Source organism: Melopsittacus undulatus, chromosome 4 (assembly GCF_012275295.1).
Source record: "Melopsittacus undulatus isolate bMelUnd1 chromosome 4, bMelUnd1.mat.Z, whole genome shotgun sequence".
Classification (NCBI taxonomy): domain Eukaryota; kingdom Metazoa; phylum Chordata; class Aves; order Psittaciformes; family Psittaculidae; genus Melopsittacus; species Melopsittacus undulatus.
In genome coordinates this window covers 29,375,726-29,396,465 of record NC_047530.1, presented here as the reverse complement: position 1 = coordinate 29,396,465, position 20,740 = coordinate 29,375,726, and the positions used below count along the sequence as shown (strand labels likewise).

General features: G+C 37.1%; 1 protein-coding gene across 2 annotated transcripts in view; it reads right to left on the bottom strand.

Moving 5' to 3' along the window:
- Window positions 1-20,740, bottom strand: part of RPS6KA5 (ribosomal protein S6 kinase A5) — a 79,764-nt gene that overhangs the window by 36,167 nt on the left and 22,857 nt on the right. The window contains exons 3-5 of one of the 2 annotated variants that reach the window (XM_034062046.1): window positions 20,199-20,417; window positions 15,099-15,214; window positions 14,500-14,607 (exon numbers count right to left, since the gene is read on the bottom strand). In XM_034062046.1, coding sequence (XP_033917937.1) covers window positions 14,500-14,607; window positions 15,099-15,214; window positions 20,199-20,417 — 443 coding nt within the window. Of the gene's footprint in view, window positions 1-14,499; window positions 14,608-15,098; window positions 15,215-20,198; window positions 20,418-20,740 lie in introns of those variants that run through there. The other variant, XM_031049375.2, reaches the window with a different exon arrangement.

The window sequence follows — 20,740 nt, the reverse complement described above, 5'->3', positions numbered from 1 at the left end:
CACATATCAAAGCAAAGCACCCAAATAAAAACATGAAAAAAGGACTTACAGAAACGTGAATGTCAGAAAGGGTGAGTTAAGGCTAGCTAACAGAATACTAACACAGGTGAAACTATACAAAAAAAAAACCCAACCCAAACAACCACCAAACCCACACCTGCAAAGAATAACCAGATGCTCTATCTGGAGTCTCGGGCTCAGAATACTGAGGCGTATTCCAAGTACGCTGCTTTGTAAGCGTGCACCAAACCTAAGGAGAACATCTAACTGCTATACAAATACTGCTTTGGGAAAATGCCTCAGAGCTTACTATTTAACATTTAAATATATGACCTTTGAAGAACTTCAACTCGACAAATATCATTTAAACAATACATGCTGCTGCTCCAATGTACACATTGGTCCTACAATCCTACATCTTACTTTATTCACAACAGTCTTTGTGCCAGAAGATTTCCCATGTATTCACTGAAGCCATTCTTTTCAGCATTCACAATTAGGACCCACTTCTCCAGCTACATGAAAGGTCACCTTTGAAACAGAACAGACTGCTTCTGTTCTCCAACTACGGATGCACAAATACTTTGTTCTTAACTGAGCCGGACTAGTACCCTGAACATCAGATATGACACATTCTAAAACCATACTACTACCATATTCCTTTGAACCATGAAGCTTAACTCCTTAAATTAATCTAGTGACTTCAAGCAAAAACAAAGTTATTCTTTCCTAAATGTTCTTTAATTGTGTTCTCTAATAGGAATTCCTTGCTAGTAGGAGCAATGGTAGGATATGGTCTAAAGATCTGGATAGCAACTAGAGTACATGATTTCTACTATAAGAACTTCAAGAAATTGAAATTACATAATGTTATAGAAAGGGCACTTCTCAGCTATTGAATTTCCATATATTTTGTATTAATACAAAACATTCTAGGAACATAGTCAAATAGCTTAAGAATCACTCCTTCAGTGCGTTCAATATTAAAAAACCCAAAACCAAACCCTAGGAACACTAAGTGCTGTAGGGCCAAATAACACAAAGACAAACTCTAGAGTCAGAGAATCAGAGTTGCAGTCTCTGATGGCATGTATTTAATCTGTCACCAACAAATCTGTGCCTGAGTAACACCTTTTGACACAGAGCAAGAGGGTGGGACTGAACAGAAGGTAACCAAGCAGACAGACAAAACCCCACTGAAGGCATTCAGGGCTGCTCTCAGGACTGACTTTCCTGAAGTCCATTGAAAAATTCTCCAATCCAGACAAGAATTACTTACTGGTTCTTGTCACATTCTTATTACAGAGAAATAATAGAATTAGTATGCATATTTTGGTAGGGTTATTCAACAGATTTCAGTAACATTCTTAGGAGATTCCTGTTCTTGTCCATCCTTGCTAGTTGGGAAATTAAACTGTTTCATTCATTTAATACTACATCACTATGAAGGTTTCAAAAAATCACAGAATCATAAAATGTTTGTGTTGGAAAGGACCTTAAGATCATCTAATTCCAATCCCCCTGTTTCCTACTAGACCATGTCACCTAAGGCTCTGTCCAACCTGGCCTTGAACACTGCCAGGGATGGAGTATTTACCACTACACTACTTTGGGCAGCCTGTTCCAGTGCCTCCTCACTCTCACAGTAGAGAACTTCTGTCTTCATATAAGAAGTGCTCCAGCCCCGTGACCATCCTCATGGCCCTCCTCTCCCAGACTAGTTCCAACAGTTCCATGTCCTTTTTATGTTGAGGACACCAGAACTGTACACAATACACCAAGTAGGGTCTCACAGGAGCAAGAGTAGAGGAGCAGGATCACCTCCTTTGAACTGTTGGTCATACTCTTTTAGATGCAGCCCAGGATACAGTTGGCCTTGTGGGCTGTGAGTGCACACTTCTGGCCCATGTTCAGTTCCTCATCCACCAACAGCCCCAAGCCCTTCTCCATAGGTCTGCTCTGAATCTCTTCTCCGTCCAACCTGTAGCTGTGCCTGGGACTGACCTGACCCAGGTGTAGGACCTTGCACTTCACTGTTGAATTTCATGAGGTTGGCACTGGCCTACCTCTTAAGCATGTCAGATATAAAGTGGGCAGTGTGTGGCACCTTGGCCAGTCACAGCACACACCCAGCCCCCACTTTGCGCCCCAGCCCGACCGACCCTGCAAGACCCAGCTATGACATAGCAAGACAGAGGAATGTTTAACTATTGTTGAAGGTACTATGAAATTGCACAGCAAGTTTAAACAACCTTTTTAACCTAATACACATATGGTCTTTGTATGTAAAAGTCAAGGACAAGTCCTCCTTATAGCATGGGTTGTCAAATTCTCTATACCAACTTTTAGATCAGGCACATAGGTGAAAGAACAAATTGATGAAAATCATAGTTTAGCTAAAACTCTGCACTTCTTGCATCTTCTCCTAAAAAAAAATCACCTAAGAGGTTGTACTTCATATGAATGTGTACATCAAAAGTCATGTGAGCTATTAGTATTTCTCTAACTTTATTAAAATACTCAGGGCTGCAGGTAAATCCCACAACTTTTGTGAAAATGCTTCTCACCTACAATAAACTGGAGGCAGTCTGCATGTAATATATATCACAAAAAGCCAGTCTCCAGAAGAGTTAAATTTTCAAACCAACTTTTTGGAACTGGCAGTTATGATCTATATAAAGAACTTGCTCTGAATTCTATTTAGTGAATAAACATTCTAGCACACAAAAATCTGTAATCTTGATTGTTATTCATAAGTATTTAGAACCCAAGTTTTCTTCTCCAATGGACAGTAAGTCTTCTTATACTACCATATAAATAATGTGGAAATTTCTTGGGAGATGAAGATACCAAAGAGAGGTGTCTTTGCACAGAAGACTGAGAACTGGGGAAGAGACCACATGGAAGAGAAATGAACTGCAGATGCTAAAATTTCTTTAACACCACATTATTGTAATTGTTGCACAAGATGGTGCATTTCCAACTTGTCTTCTAGAGTAAGATCTGCAGGGATGCTGTGCTTCTGGCTCTCAAGAAGTTCAGCCAAGATGATTGCTGGATATTGTCACAGACGGCAATGTTATATGAGATAAATCCAGAACTGCTTGCAAAGTTCCTCAAATGACTGGTTTGTGATATGATTATCAATATACTAATGGGAAAAAAAATCTGTTTCTTAAGTAAAAAAGTTTACTTTACAAAACCTGTAAAGTAAACCCACTGAACAATTTCTATGAATTCTCATATGCTTCTCACATGGTCTTCACTTTATGTGGTGAAGTCTGCTCTTTCTTTTGCACCAGCTACAAGAGCCTAGCAGAAGTCGGTCTGCTCAAACAAGAGACACACAATAGATGATATTATTCTGTTCTGAAGTTTCAGTGATGTCAACTAACTTAGTATTATGGAGCATTTAATATGGTAATAAAATATTTAATAGCTCCTGCCACTAACTTAAATTGAACATGCAGAGTCCCAACACCTCTTGCTTAAATACTTGTAACTGATACCTGGATCGGACTGTAACGCTTCACCCAGTGAAGAACATGTCATCCCAAATGAAACCTGCAAATTACACTTCCACAGAAGGTCTCATTCAAGAAGGTAGGCCAGAAAACAGACTCAAATTCAGAACTAGAAATGGCAGCAAAAGGCAACAGTACTGGAAACATGCTAAGTAGGCAGTACTGTTACTATTCTCTTGAAGAATAACACTAATATGCTTTTTGCGAGGTTCCTGAAATCTCCAAGATACATATTTATCAGTATCAATGTAGTAGGAATAGCTTCAGCCACAGCAGCATGCCAAATGACCCTCCTATTTTATAGTTTTACCAATTTATTAGTTAATAAGGAAGAACACTTTAAACAACACACAAGAAATTGTCCCTACTAATAATTTTCATTTATCCAATGCATATTTGGAAATTGACAGAAACATAATTCAATCTCCTATTTTTATGAAGTTGTTGAAGAAAAAAATAATCAGTTGAGAAATAGGCAGATTCAGACAGTAAAAGCTAGAAAGGGTATTATTCTACAGCATTCAGGAGTAAGATTCAGGCTTAACTAGGGGTATGGGCCCGCCTAAAAAGTTTCTCAGATTATCAAATATAATTTTCTTGCCCTTTCAACAGGAACTTATAATCCTCTTCTTTAAATCCTTAAAAGCCTGAAGTGTTAGATCATTTCTAGGTATCAATATATGCCAGCATTTGTACCGTGAGAAGTCTCACTGCTTTTCATTTGACTAAACCAGGGAAACATGTTGGAGTAAAACTACTTTCCTTATCTCTAAACAAATGTTTCAAGTCCAAAGTTGTCTTTATTCCTTTGCTAAAGGAACTTTGAAGTCAAAATTAAGTTCCAGGTTACATTAATTACACCCTGTCTGGACACTATCAGTACTGTAGCAAATAAGACCAACCAGAAATAAAAACATATAGCACAATTTCTAGCAGACAAAGGTCAGTATCCCTATTGTTGCTATCTCATACAGCCCTGAAGGGGTGTAATTAGAGTTCTAAAAGCTGTAACTTAGTTCGGCTATAGGCATAAAAAATGAAAACTTTCCTAGGATAAACCTGTCAAGGCCCCAAACTTATCAACAGACTGTACAACTTATTTCCCCAGTCCTAGGAGTTACTGCATCTGTGCCCAAGATCAATAGTGACACAATGCAGTTGCGTAACCTCTGTGGAACTTTGTCAGGGGCCTCCTCCACCTCCAGCTATGAGCTGAAATTCAGGCTCCCATTCTTCATCCTTGTGTCAGCTGTGCTGCAAGTATGCCTGTACTTGGCTGTGTACCTCACTGATCCTGATCCACCAGCTTCAAATCCTGGCTTGACCGCAAGCCTCCCTCCTTATGACAACTTTGTCTGATAACCACTGGACTGTTGTCTGAGCTAGTCTTACTGCCACTAGACTTGCACCGATTCTGTTTGGCAACTGTGGGATTGCACTATTGGTCAGCGAGCATACTCATCCATGCCTGTCTTGCTGTCACTCTTATCTCTCAGCTCACAGGTGGAGAAAAGTCTCCCCATTCTGCTGCTCCCTGACACATCAGTTGAAAACCACAGCTCCTCTAGAAACAGATTACAAGACTGAAGAAATTAAGCAGTTGAAGAATTCAACAGTATCAGAGTCTCATATCAGCTATCAGCAAACTGTCTATAAGCTACCAATTAAGTGAGCCATCAGAGCTCCCTTGTAAATTTAATGAGAAAACTATAGGATAAATCAAAAGAATACTGACTAAAACGGAAATTTACTTGCAATGCTTTAGAGGCCACAAAGCAGAGGTGCTACTAATAAGCTGACCTGCTGAATGGATTTTGCATTTCAGGAAAATCACAAGTTAAGACTGAAAAGCCTAAATTCCATGCAGAAACAGGCCTTGTAACTTCAGTCAGCTTTCAACATCCTATCTGAAAACAATGTTATTGATATTTACCTCAAAAACAAAATGTGCCAAGAAAAAAGGTGTTTCCATAGAAATCAGATCTGTAATATTATTTGCTATCATTTTAATTGTCCAGAATAACAATAATTATAGTCTCAAGGAAGGCATATTGAAAGAAAAGCCCTCTCATGGTTCAAAGACCTGATACAGATTTAAAATTAAAACCAAAATTCCTGTTCCAACAAAGTGCATGCCAGACAAATTTGTTTCTTCTTTTTTCTGTTTTTTTTTTTTAATTTTAATTCTCTTGGGAGCCTTTAAGGTTGTAATATCTAGGCATAACACTGGGTATTTATGCTGTCCATTTCAGAAATGGTACAATTTCACTCAAGACATAGCTCTAGAATGTTGCTTTTGTAGCTGTAACTTCTGTTAAGGACCAAAAGTATGATCTCTGTAAAATACAGAAAAGGAAAAACAAAGACAGGAAAAATGTTTAGTGGAACACTACTTAAGACTGCTTCACAATGAAGACTGTAGTACAAAATTAAAGGTTTGTTTAGACTACCCCAGGAGCAGTTGCAATATGGCAGCTGAAAGTTCCACTAGTTTCAAATGTCATCTCAAGGAGAATTAATAAAGTGTGTACAGTTATCTGGAATTAATTAAAAATCCTGTCCTTGTGGCTGTTCCTACTTGAAGGAGCCAGTTAAGTCAAACTACCATGTTGGTTATCATGCCTCACACCAAGGCTAGACACACTAATGACTTCTGCTTCCGAAACAGATATGGAATCAGGCTACTGAATTTTTCAAGCAGGAATGAGATTTCCCTGCCAGCAGCTGCATCAGAACAAGCAATTTTTTTTTTAAATGGAAGAGCAAGAGCAGCTAAATCTGGCACTGCATACCAGCCAAGAAACATGCAATCTATACAGCTGTGGCCCTACAGCGTAACTCAATGCAAGACTACGCCTTCATCTAATGTCAAGTGGAGGTGAAAGAAACCCCCTTCACAGACTTATACAACAGCTATATTTGCTTTTCAAGAGCAATGCAATTGCTGTTCCACAAGGGATTCTTTAAACCAGTTACTGATAATGCATTTGTAAAGCAAATAACTAAGAGAAAACAAAAGCCTCAGTTCTACAGACAAAATAATTCAGAATAGCACATTATTGTGTGGGAGGAATGCAAGTATGTACCACTGTCATCCCAGATGAACATTTTGCACTAGGTTCTTCCCAAAACTCTAATTTTTGGAAGACTTGTTTTCTAAAGCACCATATTTTGATAAGAGGGAGGTGAAAGTACCAAAAGAGAGAAGAACAGCATAGGAAGCAAAACCGGAAAAAAATTATCTTTCTTTGTACAGAGGCAAAAGTATTAAGTATAAAAGAGCACAGATTCTGGGAAGTATTCCACTGCCATTACATACCTTCAAAAATATTTTTATAACAGGGAATGTAAAGAAATAAAGGCCTAAGAGATGCCAAATACACATTTATAATATCAAAGAGCACCAAATGTAAAAGTTATTGGAACAGGAGCAGACAGTTTTGCCTAAATGCAATCCATCTAATTCTAAATTCATTTTCATATGCCTATGAATCCCTCATCACGTAAGTTTTTTCACATCTAGTTGTTCAAGTTTCATTGAAGTAGTTAGTTATTCACAGTAATTCAAGAGGTTTAAAAAATACCAACAAACCCAATGTGGAAAATAAAATTAAATAATACTCACAAATAAAATAAATAAATAAAATAAAATAAAATAAAATAAAATAAACTAGATGAGGGGGGCATCATTCCATCCCAACACTCCTAGACAGTTGCCAGCACCTATAATGAATGCTCAGAGCAATGCAGAGATATACCAGCTGCTCCAGCCAATGAGCTGGCTTCATCTGGAGCTCGGCTCAGATGTCTCTGTACAAATGCCCTTAGTATGGGGAACAAACAAGAGGAATGTGTGCACATCTACGGGGATATGATATAATAGACATCACAGAAACATGGTCAGATGTCTCCTATGACTGGAGTGTTGGAATGGAAGGTTACAGACCCATTAGAAAAGCCTGACAGATGGGGAGGGGGAGTTGCTATTTATGTTAGGGATAGGCTGGAGAGTATGGAACTCTGTCTGGGGACAGGTGAACAGTCAACAGAGTTTGTGGGTCAGGGTTAAAGAGAGAACAGAGATGGGGGACATTATTTTGGGGATCTGTTACAGACCTCCTGATAAAGAGGACTCTGTGGATGAAGAACTCTACAGACAAATAGGAACAGCCTCACACTCGCAAGCCCTTGTCCTCATGGGGGACTGCAACCACCCTGACATCTGTTGGAGGGACGGTACAGCCCAGCATAAGCAATCCAGGAGGTTCCTCGATTGTGTGGAAGACAATTTCCTTCTGCAAGTAATAAGAGGAGCTGACAAGGAGAGGTGCCATACTTGACCTCGTACTCACCAACATGGAAGGGCTGGTTGGAAATGTGATGCTCCAGGGCAGCCTTGGTTGCAGTGAACATGAGCTGGTTGAGTCTGAGATCCTCAGGACAGTGAGAAGAGCGTGCAGCAAACTCACTGCCCTGCACTTCAAGAGATCAGACTTTGGACTCTTCAGGAACCTGCTTACTAAGGTTCCATGGGGTATAGCCCTAGAGGGCAGGGGGGCCCAAGACTGTTGGTTGATATTCAAGGATCACCTACTGTAAGCTCAGGAGTGTTGCATCCCGACTAGAAGGAAGTGCAGCAGGAGGGCCAGGAGACCTCCTTGGATGGATAAGGAGCTGCTGAGAAAAATTCACAGGAAAAAAGAGGTTTATAAAAGGTGGAAACAAGGACAGGCGGTCTGGGATGAATACAGGGATGTTGTCAGGGTAGTTAGGGACCAAGTTAGGAAAGCTAAGGCCCAGTTAGAATTAAAATTGGCTAGGGATGTGAAAGATAACAGGAAGAGATTCTATGATTATATTGCAAATAAAAGACAGACTAGGGATGACATGGGCCCTCCCCAGAAGTTACCAGGAGAACTGGCAACCCTCGATTAGGAGAAGGTTGAAATTCTTAATGACTTCTTTGCCTCGGTCTTCACTGGCAAATGCTCTGACCACACCACCAAAGTCTTGGAAGGCAGATGCAGGGACTGTGAGAATGAAGACTTTGGGCCCACTGTAAGAGATTATCTGGTTCGAGACCATCTTAAGAACCTGAACGTACACAAGTCCATGGGACCTGATGAAATCCATCCATGGGTCCTGAAGGAGCTGGCAAATGAAGTTGCTAAGCCATTGTCCGTCATATTTGAAAAATCATGGCAGGCACTAATATGTTCTCAATATTCAATTTCGAGACAGTTAAAACACCAACAGAGATACACCAATTAAAGCAAAATGGTTTTGCCATTGTTTCATTTCCTTTTCCAAAATAAGGGAAATAATGACTAATTGTTCAGGCAGATCTATAACCAATGTTAACTTCTGTGGACTAACTTCAGGATTCAGTTTTTCTTATTTTTTCCTCTGCAGAAATGTTACTACTTGTAACTGCTATGCTTACATCACTGAAAAATTGCTTAACAGAAATGCAAGAAACACAGTTAACAGTCATCTGCAGTATGGGTTATTCTAACTCACCTTCATAAGCAAATGCTCAGTGCTCAGAGGATTCAATATCAAATTTCAATGATCAGACATTACCATTTAATTGGATAATTATAAAGGGTCTTTTAAAGTTAAATGCACCAGTCACTTAAGTGAGATGACAGTTTATACAGCACCAAAAAAAGATTGTAGTCAGTTCACTCTGTTTTGGACTGTCTTTAAACTGCCCCGAGAATGCCTGCAAATCTCTTCCTACTTCATCTATCAAAATCCATTATGAACTAACCACCTTTTAATCTTTTTTACTCTAATGAAATTTCCTTTTAAAATCTTTTAAAATTACATACTAATTTTCTTTTCAGAACAAAATGTTCACTCAACCAGCTAATAAAACAAAACCAAGCAGCAATTCAACAGTGAAAAGCATCTGACCATTATAACTAAATTTGCAACTCTGATCAAGAGATTTTCAGATGGAAAAATAATACTGTATATGAACTATTTATTCTACACATCAGAAAGAGGTACACAGACATCCATCCAATAGACTTGGATTGCAATTCAATCATCCCTCTTACAGAAAATCTACTCATTACTGAAGCATTTGTATGCTCTTAAATACATTGTTCAAAGATTGACAATGTTCAGTATTTACTACATAACTTTTTAAACTTCATTAAGCAAACATAAAAACTTCAAATGAAACTTAAGCTAATGCAGAAGACAAGTGCCAATGCAGAACTGAGCATTTTACTGTACTCTGAAAGAAAGTGTACTTTATGGCATTTCATTAACAAGAGAAACATTGTTATGCGTGGTCCAACAGAATAGATTACTACTATAATAATTCAATGAATGTGTTCAGATTATTTTTTCTAAGACATCAAGATCTCCATATATGCTATACTACGATTTTTAGTGTAGTTGCAGAAGTAGAGGAAAATGTGAAGGGGGTAGAAAGATTTTTAAAAATTAAGTCGCTTTTTAACAATAAACATTAAAATTAAGACCAGACCTGATGACTAGGTTAAAATGACATTAACTAACTCAAAACAATTCCAGCATACAAGTAGAACTACTCATGCATTAAAAAGATAAAAATATCCCTAAACCACAAATGCAGAAGATAGGGCTACTACACATGAAATGAGATGAGGAAAAAAAAACAAAAACAAACCCACAAAACCCCCTCCCCCCAAAAAAAACCAGCTATGGGGGGTTGTGGGGTTTGGGTTTTTTTTCTTGGTGGTGTTTTTTTGTTGTTTTTATTTTAATATAAATGAAATGCAAGACAACAACAATTAAAAAAAGATAGCAACACCAAAGTGATAGTTATGCAATGAACAAGACTCTTGTATAAGCTTCAACATGAAGTCTGTTGGTCCTATAAATTACCCATGCCATGATATTAATTTATATTAATGTCATGTGCAAATATATTCTACATCCCTGCTAGCAACCCAAATGATTGGATGAAAGCATAAGGCTAGAAAGCATCTTCTTCTTTTACCCTGATTTTCTTTGAGATTCAGTTGAGAGTTAAAAATCAGAAAGACTAGCCTTAAATTCTTCATGGGGGCTAAGAACAACATGCCATAAAACTTAATACTAAAAACTATTCATTTCAAAGTTTTATTCTATCCTATTCTGTGGTTAAACTAGTCAAACTGTAGCTCTTCACAAGCTATTCTTCAAATAAATAATATTTGAATGCCAGAAGTCATTTCTTATCTAAATACCTTGTGATACCTACCTATCCTATGTGAAAATTCATTTTTCTTCAACTAAGTTTTTATTAGGTTATTTTTTTCTTTTTGCATGCAAATACAAGCATATGGGTTCCATTTTAAAGATAAACCAAAGGCAAAACCAGACTGCCATTTCATTTGTACGAGACAAATGTCAGTTTTTAGTGAAACAGTAATAGAAAAGACTTCAGAACTTAAAACCACATTGCTTTGGATTTGTAATTCTTCCATGTAATAAGCACTTTCACATAATAATTGTAAAACAAAGAGGACACTTGACAATGCACTCTTCACACTCATGCTTCAGTAGCTGCAAGGCAGAAATCAATAGGTTTCTGCTTTCCTAGAAGTCACATGGATTTGTTTCCTTTCACTCGAATAGTACTTAGGAAAAGTAGTTTCCCACCTTCTTATTGTTGAATAGTCGATCTGCTATAGTTATTATAGTCAATAAATAGTATACTTTTATAATAAAACAACTTGTTAGATCCTATACTTGCTCAGGTACCTAGAAATATTTAACAGCCATCAGATAAAAGCAGAAATAATGAAACCAGTAATGAGTGGTGTCCCTCAGGGACTGGTGTTGGGAACGGTCTTGTTCAACATCATTGTCAGTGACATGGACAGTGGGATTGAGAGCACCCTCAGCAAGTTTGCCAATGACACCAACCTGTGTGGTTCGGTTGATACGCTAAAGGGAAGGAATGCCATCCAGAGGGACCTTGACACGCTTGTGAGGTGAGCTGATGACAACCTCATGAAGTTTAACCATGACAAGTGCAAGGTCCTACACCTGGGTCGGAGCAATCCCAGGCACAGCTACAGGTTGGGCAAAAAGGAAATTCAGTGCAGCCCTGCAGAGAAGGACTTGAGGGTGTTGGTCGATGAGAAAATGAACATGAGCTGGCTTCAGTGTGTGCTTGCAGCCCAGAAAGCCAACCGTATTCTGGGCTGCATTTTAAGAAGCATGACCAGCAGGTCAAAGGAGGTGATCCTGCCCCTCTGCTCTGCTCTTGTGAGACTTCTCTTGCAGTATTGTGTGCAGTTCTGGTGTCCTCAACATAAAAAGGACACAGAACTATTGGAACAAGTCTAGAGGAGGGACACAAGGATAATCAGGGGACTGAAGCACCTCCCATATGAAGACAAGCTAAGAAAGTTGGGGCTGTTCAGCCTGGAGAAGGCTGCGTGGAGACCTCATAGCAGCCTTCCAGTATCTGAAGGGGGCCTACAGGGATGCTGGGGAGCGACTCTTCAGTAGGGACTGTAGTGACAAGACAAGGGGTAACAGGTTGAAACTTAAACAACAGAGGTTTAGATTGGATATAAGGAAGAAATTCTTTACTGTGAGGGTGGTGAGGAGCTTGAATGGGTTGCCCAGGGAGGTTGTGAATGCTCCATCCCTGGCAGTGTTCAAGGCCAGGTCGGATGAAGCCTTGGGTGACATGGTTTAGTGTGAGGTGTCCCTGCCCATGGCGGGGGGGGTGGAACTAGATGATCTTAAGGTCCTTTCCAACCCTAACTATTCTATGATTCTATGATCTTTCCAAGCAAGTATCCCTAACTACAAAACCAACTGAAATTCATAAATACATGGTAAAGAATTCTAAACACAGTACATGCTTGTAATTGCTGAATTTTTTATGCATTCTTAATAACTATATCTCATTTGAGAAAATACAATTCAAAGAGGGAGTTACCAGAATAAATTGCATTTGCATTAGCATACTTTTAATGGCAAATTTCTTGCAAAAAGCAGGATAGAGCAGGAAAGAAGTGTGAAGGGGAGAAAGGAAAGCATACTGATCTGATTAAACTGCAGATGCTACACACTTAACTGACTTATAAAGTTGTGTAATTTTATTTAAAAGTGCTACCCAATAAGCATGCAGAGAAATATAAAACTATGTAGTTATACAGGCAATTTTTACCTTCTCTAAGTACACTGGTTCAGAAGCGTAAGTTAAGTATCTTTTGTAATGCAAATTTTAAGTGTTCTAGTAGTAGCTGCATTGTCTAAAGAGAATAGAATAGGGAATGTCAAGTTCTATGTTTAAATGGGTCATTCTAATCATATCTAGATTCAGTAGCTAAATCATCATAGCATACATGAAAACTGTAGTCAAGCTCAGACAAATCCTTAGATTTCAAAAGCGAACAATAAAATTACAATTCCTTTTCTCCTTAAAAGAAACATTAGAAATCCTGAGCTTTTTTAACAGGGAAGACAAATATAAAATGTGAAGGAGAATATGAGAACAAAAATAAATCTGAGGTATATACTGAAAATTGAATGGATTAGAATCAGAGGAACCAACATTAAATGACCAAGCGGCAAGACTGCTTTATTTAATGTCTGGAGAAAGAGGAATCCAACTCAGAGTATATACAAAAGGCAGAGAGGCATTTCTGATGCTTATCCAAGTCCTTCCCTTTCCTTGCACTGTTTATAAATGACATCCCAAAGGTGAGCACAGATGAGGAATACCTATATTTCCTAAAACCATCTGAGACTTAAAGAAGGTCCTGATTCATTATGACATTCTTATCATATGGAAGATTCCAGTTTCATTCAAGTTCAGCTCAAAGGCTGGAGGACTGCTCCTTTTCTCTCCCATCAGTGCAATAATACCTTTCCACACACTTTACTTTTTTTCTTGTGCCCAGCACAGCTTCTTTCACAACTTTAAGAAGGTCCTACTCTTCCTAGACACACCTTTTACTATTGTTGTGTCTTTCCTGCTGAAAACTGCATCTCTTGCTACTTCCTCCCTTGCACTGGTCTGGCTGCTAATCCCTTGTCATGCCATTTGAACTTCCTCTTGTTTTCACGCTATAATATAAAAGAAATATACTCACATTATCAGTACTATTTCTCTCCTTCAGAAAGTAACATTTTGTAGCTCTTAAAATGGTACCTCCCAAATCCTACCAGACTCCATTTCAAATGCAAATATTCTAGAGGAAACTACCAGTTATCTGTTTTTAGAAAAATCCTTCTGCTGCTTCTAACAATGACTTTTAGATCTGCATTCCCAGATTTCAATACCTCTGATACCTGCAGTGAAAGCCAAAAAATAGCCATTTTAACATTTTCTCAGAAGTAAAGTTCTGTGCACTTTTGACTCTCAGGAATCGAAAAAGTGTATCTGGAGATAGAACTGTACCTTACAAACAATTAACAACTAACATCAACAGTCAGAGATCACTATGTTAAGTACTACGCACATATTTAATAAGATACAAGCTTTTATCCTAAAAGCTTGCAATTAAGCCTATTAAAAGTGACACAAAGACATGAGAAAGAGACAAGATAATAATACATTAATTATTATTAGCATAAAGAAGAGTCATAGCATACCATTTGCCTAGTCACTGCAAAGTATTAGCACAATCAAGCATTTTCTAAAATGCATCTGAAAATGTTAATGTAAGTGGCTTCTCAGACTTAATGGGGATTTCTCCTTTTTTCACAGAAAGGGCAGCAGGAGGGAGCATGGAGGTATTTCAGGGAAAACTGGAACAGACAAAAATGTCTGACAACATTGGCAGGCCAAAAAGCAATGAGCTGAAAGCTCAAACACCAGTAAAACAGACTAGTAGATTTCAATCCATGAAGAATCTAAAGGCAATTTTTTTATCCACTTTCAACTGTGTTTATAATTTCAATGAGACAGAATATGACTTTGTGATCTTGCTGGATTCTGTCCACATTTACTGGAGATTCAAACACTCACCTCATCAGTAAGAAACTCCTTACTCAGACCAAAGTCTGTCAGCACCACATGGCCATCAGAATCAAGGAGAATATTCTCAAGTTTTATATCCCGATATATAATTCCCAACTGCAAAGAGAGTAAAAGTATTTCCAAATCAATGTATACACATCAAGGAGACATTTTGAATTCATTTAAATAAAACACAATGCTAGTGAATTTCCTATTATTAAGGTAATTTGACCCTGAAAGTTGCACCTCAAAAAATCACAATATTTAAATGCCTTTGAAAAAAATAACTTCGAGCAACTTAAAAATTCTTAGAAATTACACTGTGCATTAGTACCTTAAAACTTAAAGGACATACTATACCCTATGAATTTAAAAGTGACACAAGCCAACACTACGTGCTGCAGGCAAAAACATGTAGTCTTACTCTGGTGCACATGAAGAGACACTCCATTGGGAAGTTTTTTCTAATTATATAACTAATGTTCAGTTGCTACATAAAGTTACTTTGGATTTAAAGCAACTTTAAAAAATAGTTCTTCTTACTAACTTTATATAATGTAAAAAGAATACAGTTGTAATCCCACAAAATCAGCACAAAGTTACTTTACCTTGTGGAGATGTTCAAGTGCCAAAACAATTTCCCCAATGTAAATTTGCACCTCATTTTCTGAGAATCTCTCTCTCTGTGAAAGGTGAGTAAACAATTCTCCTCCATTTATATAGTCTAAAAGGTAGAACAAAGAACTTTTTAATTTCACTTTCTGACAACTTAATATTCTTACTGGAATATTAATAGGTACTTTGTAAGCTATTAAATAACATGTTCTGGGATCAGATGCTTTTATTACATTGTAATTCAGTAATATTTCACCATGTTGTACAATACTCAATTTTCTTCTTAGAAGACTAATGGAAAAACACAACCAATGTTTTAACAGGCAGCAAAACCATAAAATAAACCTCAACTATCCATGAATTAGAAATATGGATATTTTCCTCAAAACTGGACTTTCAGTTATTCAGGAATATATATATAAAAAAATGAGTACAAATGATAGCTACAAACAGAATACTTTGTAAACTCTTACGAAATACTTTAGAGCAACAAGGCAGACTGATGTAAAGGCAACTCAGAAAACAGGTATTAGTTGAAATAATGGGCAATTACAAGTTTCACCCTTTGTTAGGGGAACTTTGATGGTAAAACTTACTGGAGTAAATTATTTCTACATGCATTCCCTCATGGAAACCACACTTTGATTCTCTGCAGGCTATGACACAAGGGTTTTGACCACAGTCAAGGTGGTGGTGGTGGGAAAATAAAGTAATTTTTACAACAAAGTTCCACTGCAACACAAATATATTTTAGATGTACAGCTGTTTATGCTAGCAGTGTACATTAAAGCCATTAATTTGCAATCCCAAAGCCCCCATATTTAGAGTCTACATATACACAGCAAGGAATGTGTTCCACATCTGACTTAACATTTCCTTCAGTATGGTTTCTATAGATTCACTGGTATAATACATAAATCCATGGAAAAGGTCTAAAACTGTTATAAGTAAGTAAATACCTGGAAGGAGAAAGCATAAATACATAAATTACAGACATTCTGATCTCTTTTCTCTTTTCAGCTCTCCAAGTCTCTGTTTGGGAAGGGGTATTAGTGGAATAAAAGAATGTGAAGAAAGTAATTTATCTAGATCAGTACACATTTAAAAAAGAAAATACAATAAAGTATAAATAACCCATATTTTACAATTGCTTCCTTCTTAATAAAAAAAAGAAAACATACAACTCCACATTCTAACCATGAAGAAAACAGAAAAAAAAAAGAAATTTAAAAAAATATTTCTAAGCAACTTGGTACAATTCAAGAATTTAATTTCCAGGCACTGTTCCAATGACTGAGACAGATATAAGCCAAACCTGCCAGAAGAGCAGCAGAACAAGCCTAGTTCTGTTCAGGTTATAACACCAACCACAGCCCAGTGAAACAATCTACCTTTGAATTCTTGGTGCTAAATCAAATGCACCACTAACACAAGGGAAAAAAAAAACAACAAACCCCCTAACTATCAGTTACTTCAATATAAACTCCAGCTGACAAGTCAGATTGTTTTATTAATTTTTGTTTAAGTATTAGTAGTTTAACCTCAGGTGACAAGCTTTGTAGAGAACTGGTTGTAGAAAACTGTTACTCACATGGATACAACCCTGTTCTTTCAATCGTAGCTTAAAGTCAACCTAAAAACTTGAATCAACTCCAAACCCTGTATTCTGGGAATTTGGCAGAAATGCAACAGCATGTCTGCACTTGATCCAGACTTTATACAGCTATGGAATCTAATGGAACAAAGAATTGTATTAAATATTGCACTGAAACTCCAATTCTAAACCCCTTGAAACTCAAATGACATGTTGCTCATACACCAAGCTCAGCTACAAAAACAAAGGCAAAGACTGGTTTCCCCAAAAATTCAGAAGCCTCTGAAAAACAAATTCCAACACTAAATTGAAGAAGTTATTTACAGAGATTTATATAATGAGATATAATAAACGTGCAACAAACAATTGGGGTTTTTTCCTGTCAGGGAAGGTATGAAGGCCAGGGACAAAGATAAAGTAGCTTTAGGCCATGTTATGTAGGCGAGATTTTCACTGTTACAAAAAGTGATTAAAAGAAGTTTTTAATACCACCCTAATTATTCACATTTTTTGCTAAAAGGAAGGGGATAAAAGAACCTTTCTGGCCTCAACTGATATTCTGAGAATTCAGGTTCATGCAGACTTTGCACAAAAACAAAAAAAAAAAAAAAACAAACAAACCAAAACACCTCTAATGATACAACAGCTTTGAATTTCTTACTTTAAATGTCACTTTAACGTTGTGTCATAGTGGGTGCATACCCAACCTGCACTATCTGCTACGCAATGGTCTTCAGAACTACTGGGCTTCCTACTTTTTGACTCTTACAAGAATATAATGTAAGCTTTTAACTTGCCCTTCATGTAAGCAGTCCTTCTAGCCTTCTAATTATCCTTGTCACCTAAATTTCTCTATAACTGTGTATATATTTTTAGGTAACTACATACATCTTGTGTGAGGATTTGTTTGGTTTGGTGCCTTTTTTATATATATTTTAATGGTATCTAAACTGCATTCTAACCAAAAATATCTGGATTTAAAGAATTGTACTATAATATCTATAACACATGTTCACATTCTGTCTCATTTTGCTTTTCTTCTTTTTTTTTTTTTTTCAAAATTCCTAACCCTAACTTCAATACAAAAAAAAAATCTTCATTAGTAAAGGTCAGCAACAAAGCTATCATAGAATCATAGAATAGTTAGGGTTGGAAAGGACCTTAAGATCATCTAGTTCCAACCCCCCTGCCATGGGCAGAAACACCTCACACTAAACCATATCATCCAAGGCTTCATCCAACCTGGCCTTGAACACTGCCAGGGATGGAGCATTCACAACCTCCCTGGGCAACCCATTCCAGCACCTCACCACGCTAACAGTAAAGAATGTATTTCTAACTTTTTGTGTCATTAGCATTTTCCAGCCAAAGACAATAGCTTACAGATTTCTTTAATGTCCTAGTCAGAGGAATTTGGAAGAATCCTTATTGATAATGAGAGTTGAGAATTGCAAACAAATCTAGTGAATACTCTATTTAAGCTTGAGCTTCTCAGATATCTGTATTACCTCACTATAGCAAATGAAGCTAAGGTATGCGTATAGATGACCTTCCTAAGAATTGACAGAGAGTGGTGTAGATTTATGTAACACTAATAAAGTTTTATTAATTTAATGTCTAAATCAGCCTTCTAATGAAGGTTAATAAAACAAAGTTACAATACAAAGTTACAAGCTAAAAGGAAGTGCAAAACTTGTACTTCAGATAACGGATCATTTACTTCTTCAAATTCTTCACTCCAAAAATGTATTCTGCATCCAATCATTAACTCGATTATTCACTTTCCAGTTCCAAATACTGTAAGTAAGCGGCCTTTTCAAATTGCTTGTAATTTTCTTACAAATACATATTGCATACCAAACACAAAATTTGCTGCTGATCTGAAAGGTATTCCTAATTTTAGAGTAGTGCCAAGCCTTATGAACAAGCTGTACTTTCAGCATAGAGATGTGTGATTTCTGATTGCCTCTTAACATCCAAAAATCAAAACATGCAGTATCTCAATACTCAAAGATCAAATGGTTTCATAAAAAAAAAAAAGAAAAAAGAAAAAAAGGGTTTGGCAGCAAATGCTTCCTGAAGCAGTAAGGCTAAGAGTTGATTTTAATATTCTTACTCCAGGAGCTGGAAAAACATTCCTCAATATCAGGAAAAATCCTTCATCTTCCTGAAAATGATAGGACTCTTCGAAAGCAATGTAACTGGGAATAAGGCAAAAGGAATATAACTCTCTAATCTCAGCCTCTTTCCCCAAAACAGTATTGTCCTAAAAAATGATAGTGGTAGGGAATATAGACACATGTAAATACGGAAGTTATTTCTTAGTTGAAAACCCTAGCAAAATTCCTGATAAGTCTTCTGCCAGCCTTGAAATGCTATAGAAACTGATGTGGTTCTTCATATCAAAATGGAAAGCAAATAGTAAGGATAGAAACAGAATAACTAATGTTCTAATAAGGCTTGCCATCCAATAGTTCATTATCCAACATCTCCTGTAAATGCAGATTTACAAAAGTTCCTAGTAGAACTTGCCAAAATGAAGTATCACAACGCATAAAACAAACTGACCCACAATACACGTATTTTCACCAGCATTTTGAAGCAGGAAGCCATACTGACAAGCTGTAGATTACAGCGTTGTAAGGAATTTGACCAGAAAAACGCACAGTCATCTCTAACTGACATTGCCCATGTTTGTTCAAAAGAAAAGAACTGCCTCAGACAGTCTTTAAAAATGCAGCATTTCAATGTTAAAATAGCATATTATTGGTTAGCATAGTGATAAATAGCCCTGTCCTCTCAGACAGATGACAACATTTCAGAAACACTGATCACAGTAAGGACAATATACAACATTGCTTTAGAGTGAAACATGCAGTATGTTTGAAAGCTTTCTGCTGCTTAAATACTCCTTACCTTTTTTCCTACCAGCTAATCCTAGTAACAAAGTCACATTTGGTCATCCCACCTTACTAATAACCTCTGTGCCACGTACACAAAAGCAACATGCAGAAATAAAAAAGTAACCCACTTTAATGCCCATACTCATAAAGATTAAGAACATTTTCATTCACGGTAGCAGTTTGTCTAAAAATCTACAAAACTTAGGCAGCATATAATAATGGTTTAGAAAGTACAAATAAAAATTTCTTCTTCTAGTCAAGTTCAAGAAAACATTTTTCTGGTTCAAGTACTTATGGTCCTATACATTTTTTTTGATGCATGTAAGTCACTGATAATACTTCCATCCACCCTAAGTCAAAGTAGCACACTGAAGTTCAAACAGGAAAACCGCAAACACAGACACTGTTGCAGATTAACAGTATTTTACTTCCTATAGTCTCTCACGCAATCTCCAAACACACAGTACTTAAGACCACATGAAAAAAAAAACCCACAAAATATTAAAGAGATAAAAGGGCAGGGTTTGGTGTTGTTTTTTTTTTGGGGGGGGATTTTTTTCAATTAACATAAGACTAAAATCTTGCAAACTACTCACCTAAAATGAGATGAAGCTTTGTATCTGTCTGGAAGGCATAATGTAAAGTGACCAGAAATGGTGATTGCCTAATGTGCTCCAACACTTGTCGTTCTGTCCTTGTGTGTTCAGTTGTTTTGGCTTTTTGAACTATTGTTGCTTTCTTCAGTACTTTCATGGCATACAGCTTTCCAGCATCATGGCCACTTACTTTCCGTACTAGGAACACTTTTCCATAGGCTTAAAGAAAAAGTAGGGAGAAAGAAACAAAACAAAACAAAAACAGTCACCTACTCATACCACAGGTCTGGCTGATATAATTATTATTTTCAATTACTCACTGTTAAGTGTTACTCACAGTACCCATTCAGGCTAAAATCTTTCAGAATACATTCTTTTGTTTCAGACTGATTGGGTTTTTTTCATACTCTTGCTGTGTTCAGTTATTAAGCTTATTTGGTTGAAGTTTTGCTCAAAAAATGTCAGTGTTTCAGGATTAAAAAAAAAATCTAAAAAGCTTCGTCTGTAATAACCTAAAACTCCCATATACAGAATCCAAGAAA